Source organism: Lepidochelys olivacea (assembly GCF_965140295.1).
Source record: "Lepidochelys olivacea isolate rLepOli2 genome assembly, chromosome: 11".
Lineage (NCBI taxonomy): Eukaryota > Metazoa > Chordata > Testudines > Cheloniidae > Lepidochelys > Lepidochelys olivacea.
The window spans coordinates 34,315,843-34,334,301 of NC_140421.1; the positions used below are offsets into that span (position 1 = coordinate 34,315,843).

General features: G+C 41.4%; 1 protein-coding gene across 5 annotated transcripts in view; it reads left to right on the plus strand.

Moving 5' to 3' along the window:
* Window positions 1-18,459, plus strand: part of SLC4A10 (solute carrier family 4 member 10) — a 285,654-nt gene that overhangs the window by 170,049 nt on the left and 97,146 nt on the right. For all 5 annotated transcript variants that reach the window (XR_014713600.1, XM_084643433.1, XM_084643434.1 and 2 more), the window contains exon 5: window positions 2,506-2,666. Coding sequence is in view for 4 of the 5 variants with exons in the window: in XM_084643433.1 (XP_084499559.1) it covers window positions 2,506-2,666 (161 nt within the window). In the remaining variant the exon portion in view is untranslated. The remainder of the gene's footprint in view (window positions 1-2,505; window positions 2,667-18,459) is intronic.

Below are 18,459 nucleotides of genomic sequence, written 5' to 3' on the forward strand. Positions count from 1 at the left end.
AATTTCACGCACAGAAGGTATTTTGAAAATGAAATTAAATAGCCTGTTTCCTTTTTCAGGTTTTATTCCATTAAACTTCAGAACCAATCTCCCTTCGTAGTGTTGCAGTGGAATATACTAATGCAAACACTTGAGAACTGCATGCTTTGTTAATCTCACCTCAGTCAGGAGTCAAGTGATAGCACAGGGAATCCTGACACCAAAAACTAGTGTTGTTTGGTTAAAGGAAGGCTTTACATAATAACTTTTTCATGGCACAAGAAACTCTTAAAACATTTTAGGGTGGTTGGTCCTCACAAAGAATTTATATTGCAAAGAGCGGTCTTCTTTTGGAAGAGGTGCAGCAAGGATTTGCCTCTCGCACTCTCCTCCTTCCCCACTCCTCAGTTTGAACTCTGTTATGTCTATATACAAGGTGTAAGGTAGTGGGGAAATAGGACTCTTATTTATAAGACTAATGACAAAATAGAATGTCATATAGTACGGAGAGAGTTTGGGTCATATTTTCTTCTGGTGTCACTCCACTGAAGTAATTACAGTGAAACCAGCAGAGAATTTGGCTGTTTATATATATTAAAAAAATGCGGATGTGCAATTCAAATTTTCATTAGATGGCTAACAGAGTGTTTTGGGGAGAGATAGTGTAGCAGTCTAGGACTTTTTTTCCCCTAAAGTGTTTACTAGTTTCTTGTCTCTTGTCCAGACTTTCTTCTTATACGCAGAGCTGGTAGTGTTGGCTAATACTTTCCATATTTTCAGTTTCTTATAACTTTCCCAAACTCTAACCATTCTGGCTGAAATTTCCCATACTAGGTGTCTGCCTCAGGCTGAATTTTGATTGAAAAGTTTCAGCTATAATAGTTCAGGTGCTCTCAAGAATGAAATTAGAGGAAACATTTTTGCCCATGTTAAAAAATTCTTAGTCATTTCATTGAGAAGGTCTGGTACCTCTGTTCTTTTGAGCAAAGTAGTTTAAATTTGGCTGGGGGACACTTTTTGTGCCAGAGATGTAAGTTTTGCTGTCCATGTGGAAATCCACTCAAATTTGGCCAAGTTTTAAGCCTTTGGAAAATCCCACTTTGCATATGCTCAGTAGAGACTTGTTAAAGTTTAGAAGTTAAGTTCTGTGACTATTTCCTCTATACTTGGCATGGTCCAGCCTGAAGGTGCAGCGGGCTGAGCAGGACTTTCTCTGCAAATGCTGCTATTGGCTGATGTGAGCCACTGTGACAAAGTATACTGTAACTGTATGCAGGGAGACTGTTTCCTGTGCTTTGCTGGTGACCAGGCAGCATAGAGGAGAAAGAGGGAGTGACTTGACTGGAATGTAGCGGGGGAAGCGTGAGGAGTGAGGTGTGGGGAGGGCATGGAGGGAGGAGACGAATGGATTACAAGATCTGGGATGCGGTGGTCAGTGGAGGTGGGGAGTGGGACAGGAGTTGGATAGGAGCAGAGGGAGAGGAGGAGTTTGGAGGGGCATATAGGTGCAGAGGGAGACTAGAGCAGGAGCCAGGGAATGGAGATGTGAAGGACCAGAGAGGGACTGAGGCATGAGTTGGGGGAGTTGGACAGCAGAAGAAAGAGAGGGGGCAGGAGCCAAGGCATTGGGTGATGGATAGAACCAGAGGTGGTGGAGGGCAGGACCTGGGAGAGTTGGATAGGAGAAGAGGGTGGAAGGTAGGAGCCTGGGATGGGGTTGGATAGGAGCAAAGTGGGTAGTAGATAGGAACAGGGGGAGAGGGAGCAGGAGCTGTCTGTGTATGTGTAGGGGGATGGGATGATGTATAGGAACAAAGTGGGGCTGGGGCAGGACAGACAGGAATGGGGGGCAGAGGCAGGTTTGGCAGGGGGACATGGGCAGAAGAGTATATAACCACTAGAGCATGAACTGTTCCAAAACTTGAAAATGAACCCAGAAGTCCTGAGTCCCTACATTCTTCTGCTGCCAGAAAATAGTCGTGAATCCACTGACAAAGCATATGTCTCATCCCTCTCTTGTGCCTGGGCTATGTAGAGTATAACAGCCTACTATTGCTACCAGTTACTTCATTAGCTCAACTAGCGGAGATCTGTTCTGTTGACTGTTAGTATCGCTCTGCATGATGGAATTTCTGGGGTTTTTTTTTTAGTTTACTTTTTTCAAGGATTTATATTGATTCTGTAGCAGTTCTTTACCACTACACATTCCCAGAGTTTATCAATGATTCTGACACACAAAGCAGTTTTAGCCATGATAGGTCATTATCCAAAGTTGCACAAAACAAAACATGTTATGTTATTTTTTATCTGCTTTCCCCTTCAACTCTCAGGATGAAATAAATGTTCAACAAATGGTATGGGACAAAATTTCTGGGGGGGGAGGGAATGTTCTCATGTTTCCTGCAAACAACAGAGAGTAAAATAAAACCAAACAAAATATTTGATAGGGTCCATTGAATATGCATGAAAATAATTCACTTTTCATTTCCTATATATAAAGGCTTACTAAGCTGTTTGTTTGCATAGATGGTTGAAGTTTGAAGAAGATGTAGAGGATGGTGGAGAGCGATGGAGCAAACCATACGTTGCCACTCTGTCACTTCATAGCTTGTTTGAGTTGAGAAGTTGTATCCTGAATGGTACAGTTCTACTGGACATGAGAGCTAATTCTTTAGAAGAAATTGCAGGTATACTGATGTTTTATACCAATAACCTATCATGATAAATATTAATGTTGGAAACTAAAGTATGTATCACTTATCAGAGAGCTTTTGCATAAAAATCAGCTGTATGTAGAAACATTTTCTATAAATATTTTACATGTATAAAAATATCTAAAATTGGAGTTGAGCAGTATTGTAGTAAGATATTTTATAGCTAACTTTGCATAAGTTGTAGGTGTTTAATCAGAGTGGATGTGTTCTCTACTCCACTTCTGCCACCACACATTCAAAATGATATATGTACTAAGTTCCACAAATTAAAGCCATTTTTGAGATGGCTGATCACAAACAGACAAATCATCTTAAACATTCCTTAAAGCATCAACAGTTTTCCACCATGCTGAAATAACACACAACCAGCTGAATGGGCTCTTTCCCAAATTTACAAATATGCATCTTTGGTTTGAGAACAAGATAGAGACATTTCAGCTGGTAGTGTATATTTTCTAGGAAGTTGTAGATACCTTAGAATGAAAGTGGCTTTTTTAATTATATGAATGTTGCTCCCATCATTGTATAGGAAACATCTGTAGGATGCAAAGTGTCCTGGCACCTGCTCAATGGTATAATGTTTATGTGCAGCCTCACAGGAAACATTTCAGATTATAGGCCTTTAACCCAATTCTCACTGTGTTGATGCTCTTCATGGGGAGATACAGTCACAACTCTCATAACAGCTTTAGGGAGTTTCATTTACGATTCCCTTCTGTACTGCTAGGAAAATTCAGCCCTCTGTAACTTCATAACTACATACCTAGTACATGAGCATGCTGAACTGGGTAAGGAGGGAATGGACTGGGAAGAAACGCAGAAATTGTACAATTCACATAAGTTTCACTTGGGGGGAAAGAGGAGAAAATTGAAGTTTTTTGAGTTTGAAAGACCACATTTTCTACAAGTCAGGGCAATCCTAGATTGAATTTACTCAGGGGGTAATTATGTAATAGCAGGGGATCACAGTGGAAAACTAAAATATTCAAAAAATGTCAGATGTTTGTGAGTAGACAATAAAAGGCTAGGGACAATAGGTTTAGAACAGAAGGACCCAAGAATGGCCATGAAATATGTTGAGATTCGGAGTTTCCCCCCTAACTCAATCCCTTGATGCTTGGGCTGGCAGAGGTTGGAACATCATGGAGAAAGCACGATCATCTTTTGGAGCACTTCTTGTCATGTTTGTGTGATTCCATCTGGCTGATGCTTGGAGCAGAGGAATCTGCAAGATAGAATCATTGAAATTATACAGATCCAGAAGTCCATCATCCTGCCACTGAAAAATTAAATAACTGCTAAAATATTCAGCAGTTATCAGCCAGAAATGTGTACCTGTGACAGTTCTTGGGTTACCCAGGAGTCAGGACTGTGGGTCTCCTTGTTGCCTTCTGGCACTGCCAGCATTCTTCTTTGGGCTAATGCCAGACCTTCCTTCACCAGGCAAGTTAACAAACCCCAAACTCTTTTGAATCATTTCCCTGTGATATCCAGCCCCTGACATTGGCTCCTCACAGAATTTCCAGAGCCAAAGGTGCAGTATGCTCCAGTTCACCAGTTGTACCTTAAACCACTGCTCCTGTAACCCACACAGCATTTGTGAGCACTTATAGTAAAGCAAAAGAAGGTTTATTTAAGAAAGAATAAAGATTTAATTAGAAACAAGAGAGTGATGGAAACAATTAGTTGCAATAAAGAACAAAATCATAAAATCAAACCTGGGTCTACACTTATCAATATTTCCTATCCAGTAAAGTAGATTCCCCCCAAACCTCCAAAGCTCAGTTTATTGCAGAGCTGGCTGGTTTCTCAAGAATCAGGACCCAAATGTTCATGAAAGCATCCCCTCACGTGGCATTGAGAGTCTTGACAAGTGAAGAGATTTCTGTAGATACTTTACATGTTACTCTTATGTGTAAATATCCAGTTAGACATGTGTTTGGTGTAGTGAGTTTGTCATATCTGAGGTGAGAGCTGCTTGCAAAGAACAGGGGACCCATTGCCAAGGAGTCTCTGTATTACACAACCATCTCCCACCTCCATTTCCCTCAAAGACTATGCATTTCATCCTACTTCAGAGGTGAGAGTCAGGCACAGGGAGAAGGAATGGAGGGTTTCAGGCCCTCAAAAGAGAAAAATTAGAGACACAAAACACCCATTATGAGAACATTTACAGCAAAAGAATAGTGTAAAAAATTATGAGAGCTTAAAACTTACATTAATTTACTTGAGAGTTCAAAATGGGAGATGGTACCTGTAAGCAGGGTCTGAATGAATGCTTCCCTGACAGCTAGCTGGGAGGGAAGAGACTATGGGTGTGTTTATTTAAATACAGTTTACTCCTGCTGTTTACATATTCATCATTTACAGCTGTGTCAAAGGATCAACTTTGGCTGGTGTTGGGTACAAATGACCTTAGTACTGAATGCAGGGGTAGTGAAATATGGTTACCAATGTTGTAATTATTGTGGGAATACAGGAAAGTAGGACAGTGCTTAACCTGTCCCATATGAGGGGAGGCACCCTCAGTTGAAAGAACCTCATTAAGCAGGGGCTTGAATGTCAGAGTTCTGTGAAAGTAAAGGGGTGGAGGGAAAGACAGAAGTCCTGGTGTTCTGGCCAGGAGGCTGCACAACTCCCCTCTCCCACCCCCGAGGTGTCCTCTTTAGACTGGCTTAACCTGTTCTTCCTCCCTATTCAAAGAATAGAGCTAAATAGGCTTCATTAGGAGCCTCTTTTGTTATTTTAATTGCTCAGTCAGAGTTGAAACCAGTTGTATGGTAGGACTGTGTTTCTACCCTGCCTGCGAAGAGCCAAAATCACTTGAGATGGGGCAGTGTTTCTGCCCAGCCTGCAAAAGAGCTGAAAATGACTGAGAGACTGATGTGCAGTGGTCACAGCAGAATGTGACTGACAGTCAGCTGGCGAATGAGTGACCAGCAGGGAAGCAGCAGAGAGGCGCAATGAATGGCCAGCAGGCTGGCGGCGGAGAGGCGTGCGTGGCGAGAGCAGTGAGCAGGTGGCCAGTGAGCAGCCAGCTGAGCGAGTAAGATGCCTCTTTACCCCCAACCCAGGATAGGAGGTGATCTCTGCAGATGCACCTCTGAACTCTAGGTCTGCACTGACCAAGGACAGCAACAGTGAGTGGGGTGCAGAGAAGGGTCGGGCATATGAAAGGGATTTTTGGGTTGCTGGACTTAAGCACCTGAGGGGAAAAGGGCACTGCCCAACCTACCTGGACGTGGATCTTTTACTCATGGTTTATGTTTATGAACCCTGTTTACACTGTTTTCCCAAATTAGCTCAGAGTTACTTCCCTCCTTTTATTAAAAGTTTCTTTTCTATGCTTGGACTCTGTGCTTGCAAGTGGGGAAGTATTGCCTCTGAGGCTCACAGGGGTGGTGTGTAATTTTCCCAGGTTACTGGGTGGGGGCTCAAGCTGGTTCTGTGTTGATCGTTGGAAAGGAACCTCTAGCTATTGAACCCGGCCCTGGTTGCTGCTGACTCCACCTGGGGGAAGGGTTACATACCTTTTGTTTGATATAAAGGTAGAAAAGTAACAGTGAGGAAACTTTGCCTCACACACCAGAAGAGAGTTTAAAGGAATTGGATTTACATACAGCGAGTAACGTATTTAAGGTCAGATAAGCTTCATCATAGTAATCTGAATGAGGCAACAGGGGAGATGTTGCACATAGGGTCAGCTCTTACAGAGACATTAAAGTTGGTTGGGATAGGTGTGGCTGCTCCCCACAGCAGGCACCCTTCTCAAACTTGTGTGTCAAAGTGGTGCGAGATATTGTAAACCCAGTCTACAGTATCTTACCCCTTCAGTGATAAGGATCCCATTCTTCCAGGGGCTGAATAAGAATGTCAGGATTTGGCTTAATAATGATAAAAGATGGATGTGAGGGATTGAAGTGAGACTGGCAGTTTGCTAGGACAAAGGGGTAAGCCAATGTGGTGTTTTATTACTATGTATAACAAAACTTATTATTTTTTTATCAAGAGGATCACTTGCCTACCACCCAGTTTTACTGTTCTGATTGCTAGCACTATCTCACTCAGGCTGGAAAAACCCGGTGGTCAGCCTCAATTACGGCAATGCCCAGTCTTAGGAATGGTTTCTTATTGATGAACTAAAAGTGTCAGTCAGTCAATCCATCTCTCTAATGAAGTAAGTGTTCCACTCCAAAATAAATTTCTTCATGAACTTTGATGAAGTAACATTGAGCATTACGGAATTTTTTTGACAGCTTTCTGACGATGTCTGATAGCAAGACCACAATGCATTTGTGTTTGTAGTCTCTGGAGCACTAGTTGCTGTCAGTTCTCCTTTTCTTTGTTGTATTCTTGAAACTTTAGAAGTCACAACATTAGTTTGTTCTGAGACCATTTTCTCAGGTAATTGGTCCATTAACTTGTCTTTTGGTACAGGATTTTGATTAAGGGTTGTAATGTAATTTTTTGCATTGGTTCCATTTCCAAAATCTTTTGACTCACTGCTTAGAAAAAGTTTGAGTAGCAGCCATGTTAGTCTGTATCCGCAAAAAGAAAAGGAGGACTTGTGGCACCTTAGAGACTAACCAATTTATTTGAGCATAAGCTTTCGTGAGCTACAGCTCACTTCATCAGATACATTCAGTGGAAAATACAGTGGGGAGATTTATATACACAGAAAACATGAAACAATGGGTGTAACCATACACACTATAACGAGAGTGATCAGGAAAGGTGAGCTATTGCCAGCAGGAGAGAAAAAAAACAACAACCACCCCTTTTGGTCTGTAATCGAGTGACCAAAGAGATTGAAGTGTTCTCCGACTGGTTTTTGAATGTTATAATTCTTGACGTCTGATTTGTGTCCGTTTATTCTTTTATGTAGAGACTATCCAGTTTGACCAATGTATATGGCAGAGGGGCATTGCTGGCACATGATGGCATATATCACATTGGTAGATGTGCAGGTGAACGAACCTCTAATAGTGTGGCTGATGTGATTAGACCCTATGATGGTGTCCCCTGAATAGATATGTGAACACAGTTGGCAACGGGCTTTGTTGCAAGGATTAGTGGTTCTGTTGGGTGGTGTGTGGTTGCTGGTGAGTATTTGCTTCAGGTTGGAGGGCTGTCTGTAAGCAAGGACTGGCCTGTCTCCCAAGATCTGTGAGAGTGATGGGTCGTCCTTCAGGATAGGTTGTAGATCCTTGATGATGCATTGGAGAGGTTTTAGTTGGGGACTGAAGGTGATGGCTAGTGGCGTTCTATTATTTTCTTTGTTGGGCCTGTCCTGTAGTAGGTAACTTCTGGGTACTCTTCTGGTATTAGCTCATCTTAAGTGATCACCCTCCTTACAGTGTGTATGGTAATATCCATTGTTTCATGTTCTCTGTGTATATAAATCTCCCCACTGTATTTTCCACTGAATGCATCCGATGAAGTGAGCTGTAGCTCACGAAAGCTTATGCTCAAATAAATTTGTTAGTCTCTAAGGTGCCACAAGTACTCCTTTTCTTTTTGCGAATACAGACTAACACGGCTGCTACTCTGAAACCTGTCTTCTGGCTCTGTCAATCTGTTCCTTCACTTCAGCAGGTGGGTATTGTAGTTGTAAGAACGCTTGATAGAGATCTTGTAGGTGTTTGTCTCTGTCTGAGGGGTTGGAGCAAATGCAGTTGTACCACAGAGCTTGGCTGTAGACAATGGATCGTGTGGTGTGGTCTGGATGAAAGCTGGAAGCATGTAGGTAGGCATAGCGGTCAGTAGGTTTCTGATATAGGGTGGTGTTTATGCGACCATCGCTTATTAGCACCGTAGTGTCCAGGAAGTGGATCTCTTGTGTGGACTGGACCAGGCTGAGGTTGATGGTGGGATGGAAATTGTTGAACTCATGGTGGAATTCCTCAAGGGCTTCTTTTCCATGGGTCCAGATGATGAAGATGTCATCAATGTAGCGCAAGTAGAGTAGGGGTGCTAGAGGACGAGAGCTGAGGAAGCGTTGTTCTAAATCAGCCATAAAAATGTTGGCATACTGTGGGGCCATGTGGGTACCCATGGGAGTGCCTCTGATTTGAAGGTATACATTCTCCCCAAATGTGAAATAGCTATGGGTGAGGACAAAGTCACAAAGTTCAGCCACCAGGTTTGCCGTGACATTATCGGGGATACTATTCCTGACGGCTTGTAGTCCATCTTTGTGTGGAATGTTGGTGTAGAGGGCTGCTACATCCATAGTGGCCAGGATGGTGTTTTCAGGAAGATCACCGATGGATTGTAGTTTCCTCAGGAACTCAGTGGTGTCTCGAAATCAGCGGCACTGCCATGGGTACCCGCTTGGCCCCACAGTATGCCAACATTTTTATGGCTGACTTAGAACAACGCTTCTTCAGCTCTCATCCCCTAAAGACTGGGAGTGGATGGGTCATTACACAAAATAAAACTATTTCCCCATGTTTATTTCCTCCCCCCCAACCCCCACCCCCCGCTGTTCCTCAGACATTCTTTTCAACTGCTGGAAATGGCCCACCTTGATTATCACTACAAAAGTTCCCCGTCCCCCCCGTCCCGCTCTCCTGCTGGTAATAGCTCACCTTACCTGATCACTGTCGTTACAGTGTGTATGGTAACACCCACTGTTTCATGTTCTCTGTGTATATAAATCTCCCCACTGTATTTTCCACTGCATGCATCCGATGAAGTGAGCTGTAGCTCACGAAAGCTTAAGCTCAGATAAATTTGTTAGTCTCTAAGGTGCCACAAGTTCCCCTTTTCTTTTTGCTTAGAAAAAGTTTTTTGTTTGTTCTCAGAACTTTCCCAAAACCTATATATAACCTAGGAGTGGCAGCTATCATTATTGATGTAGTTCTCCCTAATTTGGTATCTTTTCTGATACAAATAGTAGATTGTTATATTACAAGGTTTGATTGATTGCTGCTTTTAGAATCTGAAATTTTAACAGGCATCCCCCATGACTGTCTTTCTTAACTGCTTTGAACATGTTTTACCTCACTCTGAGGGTATTGTTCTGTAACTCAGATAGATTTGTGTCTTCCATGCTGTCTTTGGGTTTTCTGAAGAGATTTTTCGCTATTATAAATAAAGCTCGTAGCCCATTTGATTAGGGATGTCCTTCTATTATTGTTCTTTGAATTGCAGTAGTACTGGAAAGCCCCAATCAGGATCAAGCTTCATTGTGCTAGGCATGTTACAAACACACAGGAAGATAGGGTCCTGGCTCTTAAGAGGTTGCAAAAAGATGCAACAAATGAATGTGGCAAACAGAAAGGCTTGAGGAGGAAGAAGGAGGTTCAGCAGTAATAAGGTCAGATAGTTACATAGGCTTGCTGTGTATGCACACAACTCTGATATTTCCAATTAATAGGAAAGGGTTTTTTTCCTATATAAATAAAATAAGTCCCGGACTTGAAGTATAATGATGAAATTTGTACTTATCAGCAAAGTCTTTAAAGTCTATTTTACTAAATAATTGCCCATTATTAGTTGTTATAGTTCCACTTATGGTACACCACATCTTAGAAACATTGGTTTGATCCTAGAAATGACAGGAGTTCTGCTTGTATTGGATAATATTAACACTTATTAAAGTAAAGAAACAGTTCCTGGGTATCACAGAGCATCCCTAAATACAGAGGTCAGTCCCAACCTTTCCCTGCTGTCACAGGTTCTGTTGTCTGTTGGCATCATTTTCTTCAGAAAATTGTTCAATAGTTGCATTATTGCCTTCTACACATGATTATGCTTGGCCAGACAATGACCTTCACACTCATCATTTAGTTTTCTCGATGCTACCAGATACTTCCTGTGTTGCAAAACTTGTTTTCTTAAGGTAGAGGGTACTATGCACTTTGACTTTTAGTAACACTCCTCAGTTAACCTAAGTCCTTATCTTTGTCGTGCATAATTGGTTTCTGTGTTTTTTTTCCTGCTATTTCTACCTTTTTAATAACTTTGCATAGGATTTTAATAGTCTCACTATGGATAATTTTCCACATTATTCTATGTAAGACATGTCACTCTGATTTAACAAGTAAAATTGTTATATGCATATATTTTCAGTTTATTTGCCTGGAGACTGTATTATGCAAAAATGCTCGTGACAGTATATCTGCCATCAGAAACTTGCTGAAAATTCCTGCTTCAAATTACACTTTTATAAATGCAACAACAGTCTTTCTGTCCTTGAAGGAGTTTCGCGTAACCTGCATTGCTAGATTGTGATGAAGGGGTTTGTCTGCTTCAACCAAGACTTTTAATCCATATAAACACCTTATTTATTCATTGAAGCGTTAAACATCCAGAACATAGCCCTAGACCAGGGGTGGCCAACCTGAGCCTGAAAAGGAGCCAGAATTTACCAGCGTACATTGCCAAAGAGCCACAGTAGTACGTCAGCAACCCCACATCAGCTTCCCCCCGCCCTGCTCCCAGCCCACCGGCAGCTCCGCCGATCAGCACCGCCCCCTCCCTCCCTGGACTTCCCAATCAGCTGTTTCATGGCTTGCAGGAGGCTTGGAGGGGAAGCAGCGAGGGCACGGCAGACTCAGGGGAGGGCATGGGAAGGGGTGGAGTAGGGGCAGGGCCTGTGGCAGAGCCAGAGGTTGAGCAGTGAGCACCCCCCGGCACATTGGAAAGTTGGTGCCTGTAGCTCCATCCCTGGAGTCGGTGCCCATACAAGGAGCCACATATTAACTTCAGAAGAGCTGCATATGGCTGCAGAGCCACAGGTTGGCCACCCCTGCCCTAGACTCTTTCTCTATTTGAGTATACATTTTTAAAAGATCTTCTTAACATGCTTGAGATAAAATCGATAGGTGAACAATTACTTTAATGTTATTGCACGAAGATGGCTTTCAAAACATTTTGTGGTACATCCCTAGAAATTGTTAATTCTGCATTAAAATAATGTACCACTCATGATGGGAGTTTTCAAATGATCCCATTCTTCATTATGCTTTGTTTTGTATTTAAAATGTGTCCCTATTTAAAAAAATATCTGTAAGACTGTGAGCTTGTTGGGGCAGGGACCTGTCTATTTGTATCTGATGATTAAGTGCTATACATATCTGCAATGCTGTATACGGAAATAATATATTGTTGTTCTAGCTGGGTTTCCTGAGATGAATTTTCACATCAGGCATTGTAGGACTTTCAGATTGCATGTTCTTGCCATTACTCAATTTGCTATTCATTTTTCTTTGTCAGATTTTATTCATAGATTCAGAGATATTTAGGTCAGAAGGGACCATTATGATCATCTATTATTATTCCCTCATTGAAAAGTACTTCACCCAGACTTGCAGACACATTTCTTTTACTTCAATTTTAAACCACCTTTATCTATATTTGAGTATAATACATAGTCTTTTGTCATGTATTGCTGGTGTAGCTCCCAGATTAATATATAGTCATTACACACTCTATACAAGAATTCCTTTGAACTGTAGTAGTCTATCGGTCACTTCTAATGCAGACCATATGGTCAAATGAAGTCTCAAGAATCTGTCATCCAAATAGTGAATTTTGGAACTTGTCTTTTCAAGAGGTATTTGCCAGAAGATAGTTGCAACATCTGATTTAGAGAACCACTTTACTATGTTGTTCTTCCCATTATTTCAGTTCAAATTGGCAGATAAAACTGTTCTCTTTTGATATTTTTATTTAGTTCCTTTGGATCCATGCAAATTCTCAGATTACCATCTGGTTTGTTGACAAACCACTGAATGAACCCAGAAGGTTCTAGCACTCAGCATATGATTCCATTTTCTGTTGTTTGGCTCAAAGTCTTTTTGGTCAACCGTTAGTGATAGTACTTTCTTTGTTGCATAAATCTCTGGTCTTGCCATTTATTTTGGTTGTAGTCAGTGTGGTTTAGGGAAACAACAGACCCCTTCAAATAAATAAATTTATTCAGCATGACCTCTGTGTTGTCTATTAGCTTTTCAGTGACCTGCACACGTTATGTTTCAACTTTTCCATAATTTCAAATCCAGTATTGATTGTTAGCCCTTTTCTACTCTTACAAAAGTCAGCTTATGCACTATACCATTATATTCTTTAGGGAGTTCACATGTTTCTCACGCTGAAATTTTCTCTCTGTGTAATGGCTCAGTCCTGTTAGTGAGGTCATTGGGCTTTGCAGGCCCTCAACCTCTCATGGCTGAGTGTGCAGTTTCACTGTTTTTGGTAATATCCTGTTAGGCTTTCAATCTGTGCAAATCTTGTTCTGCAAGTATGTTTGCTTGATTCTATGCGCCAATTTTCATTTACTTTTTGGTGCATTTTGGACTCCCCTTTCACATGCAACTTTCTTACTGAAAAACTGTTTCTCCGTCTGTGGTGGATTCATTTTACAAATCTAGGTTTTTCCCCCTAACATCACATGTTTGTAAAGAGGTTTTTTAATACAGCGTTTATGATACACATTACCACAAGCATAACATTGTCTGTGAACAAGCTACTTCGCACAGGTTTGGCACTGCCTTTGTCTTTAATTCTTTTATTCAGTATGCACCCTTTTCGCCAACCTGCTTTTGATTTTTGCTCACATTTGATCACCTCCAGATGCAAGCCTTCATCAGGTTGGCAAAGTTATGCTGCTTTGTCTAGGGGGTTAACTCAGTGTTTCTTAGCAACCTTTCAGTAACTACAATAGTCATGAATTAGGGAATCTCTCATATTTCCAAAATTACCTGATTGATGTTGAAACTTCAGTTCAGTTCCATTCAGTGGTCTAATTTTCCACCTTGTGCATGCAACCAAAACAAACAGTATTCACAAGCTTTAATTTTGGGGGGTTGCAAATACTTTTTTAATGCTCTAATGGAAACAAAGTATTGTCTCCATACAATATGGGATGCATGGTGTCTCATTGATACAGCCCTGAATTTCCTGGCACCATAGGAACAGCTCTGATGTTGTCACCAAGCTGTGAGCCAGGAGTTTGTCTCACTTTTACTTTCTGTGGACTTCGCTGCACTTATTATTGAGCAAAGCAACAGACTCCTACCCTAGTTCTACAGTATTCCTACTCCTGCACTTTCTCACAAACAGAAGTTGGTCCAATAAAAGATATTACTTCATCCACCTTGTCTCTCTCCTACCCTAGAAGGCAGCAAGTGTCATTCCCCCATTTTACACATCAGTAGCAGAGATGTTGAACAAAGTCCATTTGAGGGAAATTTGGGAGTAGAACCCAGCTTTTTAATCTACTTAGCCACACTGCTTCTCAGAATGAACATACCAAATATATGACAGGTTTCAGAGTAACAGCCGTGTTAGTCTGTATTCGCAAAAAGAACAGGAGGACTTGTGGCACCTTAGAGACTAACCAATTTATTTGAGCATAAGCTTTCGTGAGCTACAGCTCACACATCCAATGAAGTGAGCTGTAGCTCACGAAAGCTTATGCTCAAATAAATTGGTTAGTCTCTAAGGTGCCACAAGTACTCCTTTTTTTTATATCAAATATATGTTTTTAGCTAACCTGCTTATAACCACTATTGTAACTACTAGACACACTCCCCTCCTTGAGCCAGAGACAGAACTCAGTAATCCTCATCTCCAACATTCTGCTGCTGTCTAGTAAATAGTTGTGTAACTCACTGGGAAAGTGTATGTCTCATCCCCCTCCAGTGGCTGATCAAACTAGAGAGTAACAGCTCAAGTGGTAGAGGTCTGGGATGGGGATTTAGGTCATAGGTTCAAATCCTACTGACAATCCATGCAGGAAACCTTTATGTTGTTTATGCAGGTTGTCCATGATAGAATTTGTTTTTCAATTTAAAAAAAAAAAACTGGTTTACTGAATTCACACAGAGAAAATATGCATAAAAATAAGTTACAAGGTTAACAAACCCTTACAATCTGTTGATTATGGCATGACAGACAAGAAAACCTAAGGATTCCACATTCTGGTCATCTGTCACACATTTTGATTGAATGTATCACACAATGGCAGGTTTAAAGGTTGAGCCAGCTTCACTAGCCCTGTGGCATCCTTGTATTCCTTGGATCAAATTCTCTGCCGATGTAAACTGACACAGCACCTTTGAAGTAAATGGGGCTGGGCCACTTTACACCAAAAGAATTTGGTCCTCTGATCTTGAGGACTTTCACTGTGGCCAGCTGCTGCTCAGCGGAGAAAAAAGGAGTGGGGAAAGGCTCTTCAGGTCTTCACCTTTCCTTGCTCACTGGTACAGGGGACAGTCTCCAGGTGTCTTTTAGATTTTAGCTGCTATTTTGGAGTGGTTAAAAATTAGATTATTGGTAAAGTACTGGTCACAGTTACTCCAATGTAAATCTCGTGTATCTCCAGTGTAAACAGTAGAGTTGCTCCAGAGCAAAATTTGTCTCTTTTGTGATATTCTCTGAGAACAAAATGAAGACTTTTATTATCCCTGTTTTTCTCCCTGACATGGGAGCTGCTAATTTTGTATATAGGGAAAGTGAGAATTTAAGGTTTGTAGAAACATATAGCTTTTTCAGTACAAAGAACTGTTGGTTTGTATTGCTGTTTACAGAAAGATATGAATTATACAAATGTCTTGTGCAGTCTTCAATAGCAAATGTAGAGCCTGAAACTGGCAGGGGCTCAGAACCTCAAAATGCTGGTGGGGAACTCGGGCAGGTTTGGACTCAGTAGGCTTAAATTTTCAAAGCTGGCTAAGGAATTTGGATGTATTATTTCTCTTAATGAAAAGTGGGTGCCCAAGTCCCTTAGGTGACTCTGAAAATCTCAATAATTAAGGTCCCAGTAATAGTAATTAATAATAATTAAAGGCCCAATTTGGTTCCCAGTGAAGACTCCCATTGACTTCCCTCACATTAATGGTTCATATTCATGCTTTTTACTTGATCCTGTTCCGACTGAAATTGATTTGAATACTGTATTTGACTTCAGTGGGGGAAGGATTGGGCCTGTTTGTTCTTTCAGCTTCCAAATTATATGATTGTTAGATCAATATTAGATCATGGAGTAACATAAAGTGGTCTAATGTTGCATGTTTTACTCTATTTTGTTAAGTGTTTCTTAATCACAGAATTGGGTTATAAACAGTATAAAGATATTTTAAATGAGTCTGATTGGGGAGAGAACTTGAAATTAAACATAAAGGAATAGTAAAGAAATTCAAGTTTCTTTTAAAAAAAAAAAACTGACCAAGAAGGAAGAATTTTCTGATTAAAAAATAAACAATGTTTTCTTCACTGTTTCTTTGTAAACGAAGATTTTCTTACTGCCAAAAGCCGTAAGGGCCTCAAGACTTTGTCAGTGTCAACATTTCTCATGCCACACTGTGTTACTGTATCCACTAACTGCAAATAGTAATAGAATGTGGTTTATTGATATTCCTAATTCTTCTACACAGTTTACTTTTCAAAGAGTTGCACACTGTAGTTGTGATACTGCCTTGAAAATCCTAAAGTTAAATTGCATCTGTGTATAAAAGGGGCCTCTGAAGGGTTTTATGTATTGTGGAAGAGGGATGTTTTTTCTGGAGAAATATATTGTCTTTGTCCTGCTGCGGAGGTGAAAGTGCCCTGGAGTTTTGGTACTGTTAAGCTACATATATACTGCAAGTTAGGGGGATGGTTCTCAGCTCATATACACCTACCCATGCTAGCTCTTGTTGAGCTCCCATGAGTATAAACAGCAGGGCAACAACTGTAGCATGGGAAGCAGCAGTGGAGGCAAGATTTAGCTATGCCAAATACAATTCCACTTGAAACCAATGGGTATGTCCTTGGCAGGGCTAAGCCTTGCTTATGCTGCTACTACCCATGCTACTGCAGCTTCACTACTATTTACACTTGCAGTAGGTGAATAGGATCTAGCACAAGTATGTTTATGTGAACTGCGAATAGTACCCCTAGTTCATAGTGTAGGCATAGCAATAGGTACGCGTGTGCTCCAGAGATTTGCCATTGCTAGAGGTAGAGAGATGATGCCATAAAGATATAGGCCTAAATCATTTTCTCTGTTTTGTGGGATGGAAGTCAGGGAAACTGTATTGATCACGTGCAAGGGAAGTAGTTGCACAGGCTTTCTCTACAGTAGACATTTCGGGAAATCTTCACCCTTGTACTTCCACTGGTACAGCTCAAAGGGTGGTAGTAATACAAGATTGCCAACCCGCACATTCCAAAATCATGAATCAGACTTCAGAAATAATCAGATTTGCTTGTTTAAACAGTTCCCTCTATTTGCCTTTTGGTTTCTGAGGCCATGTCTACACTACAGCAGAAAGCCGATCTAAGTTATGCAATTTGCAAGTCGACATAGCTTAGGTCTACTTACCATGGGGACCACACTATGCGACGTTGGTGGGAGACGACTATGAAAATAATAATAATAAAAATAATAATAATTATAACTTCAAGAATATTTTCCCTCTCACTCTGTTTCTGCAGCTATTCAGAGATAGAAGTAGGTGTGTGTATCTCTGCATCTATATTATCTCTGTATCTATCCTAGGCTTTCAGTCTATATATAGGTGTATAGAACTGTGGATCCTTAGATGACCCATAGAATCATAGAATATCAGGGTTGGAAGGAACCTCAGGAGGTCATCTAGTCCAACCCCCTGCTCAAAGCAGGACCAATCCCCAACTAAATCATCCCAGCCAGGGCTTTGTCAAGCCTGACCTTAAAAACATCAAAGGAAGGAGATTCCATCTCCTCCCTAGATAACCCATTCCAGTGCTTCACCACCCTTCTAGTGAAAAAGTTTTTCCTAATATCCAACCTAAACCGCCCCTCTGCAACTTGAGACCATTACTCCTTGTTCTGTCATCTGCTAGCACTGAGAACAGTCTAGAGCCATCCTCTCTGGAACCCCCTTTCAGGGAGTTGAAAGCAGCTATCAAATCCCCCTTCATTCTTCTTTTCTGCAGATTAAACAATCCCAGTTCCCTCAGCCTCTCCTCATAAGTCATGTGTTCCAGTCCCCTATTTATTTTTGTTGCTCTCCGCTGGATGTTTTCCAATTTTTCCACATCCTTCTTGTAGTGTGGGGCCCAAAACTAGACACAGTACTCGAGATGAAGCCTCACCAATGTCAAATAGAGGGGAACGATCATGTCCTTCGATCTGCTGGCAATACCCCTACTTATACAGCTCAAAATGCCATTAGCCTTCTTGACAACAGGGGCACACTGTTGACTCCTACCCAGCTTCTCGTCCACTGTAACCCCAGGTCCTTTTCTGCAGAACTGCTGCCTAGCCATTGTAGTGTAGGGCCCAAAACTAGACACAGTACTCGAGATGAGGCCTCACCAATGTCGAATAAAGGGGAACGATCACGTCCTTCGATCTGCTGGCAATACCCCTACTTATACAGCTCAAAATGCCATTAGCCTTCTTGACAACAGGGGCACACTGTTGATTCATATCCAGGTTCTCGTCCACTGTAACCCCTAGGTCCTTTTCTGCAGAACTGCTGCCTAGCCATTCGGTCCCTAGTCTGTAGCAGTGCATGGGCTTTTAAGTGTAGGACTCTGCACTTGTCGTTGTTGAACCTCATCAGATTTCTTTTGGCCCAATCCTCTAATTTGTCTAGCTCCCTCTGTATCCTATCCCTACCTTCCAGCGTATCTACCACTAGACATGGAGCCATTGATCACTACCTGTTGAGCCCGATGATCTAGCCAGCTTTCTATTCACCTTGCAGCCCATACTTCTTTAACTTGCTGGCAAGAATACTGTGGGAGACCATATCAAAAGATTTGCTAAAGTCAAAGAATAACACGT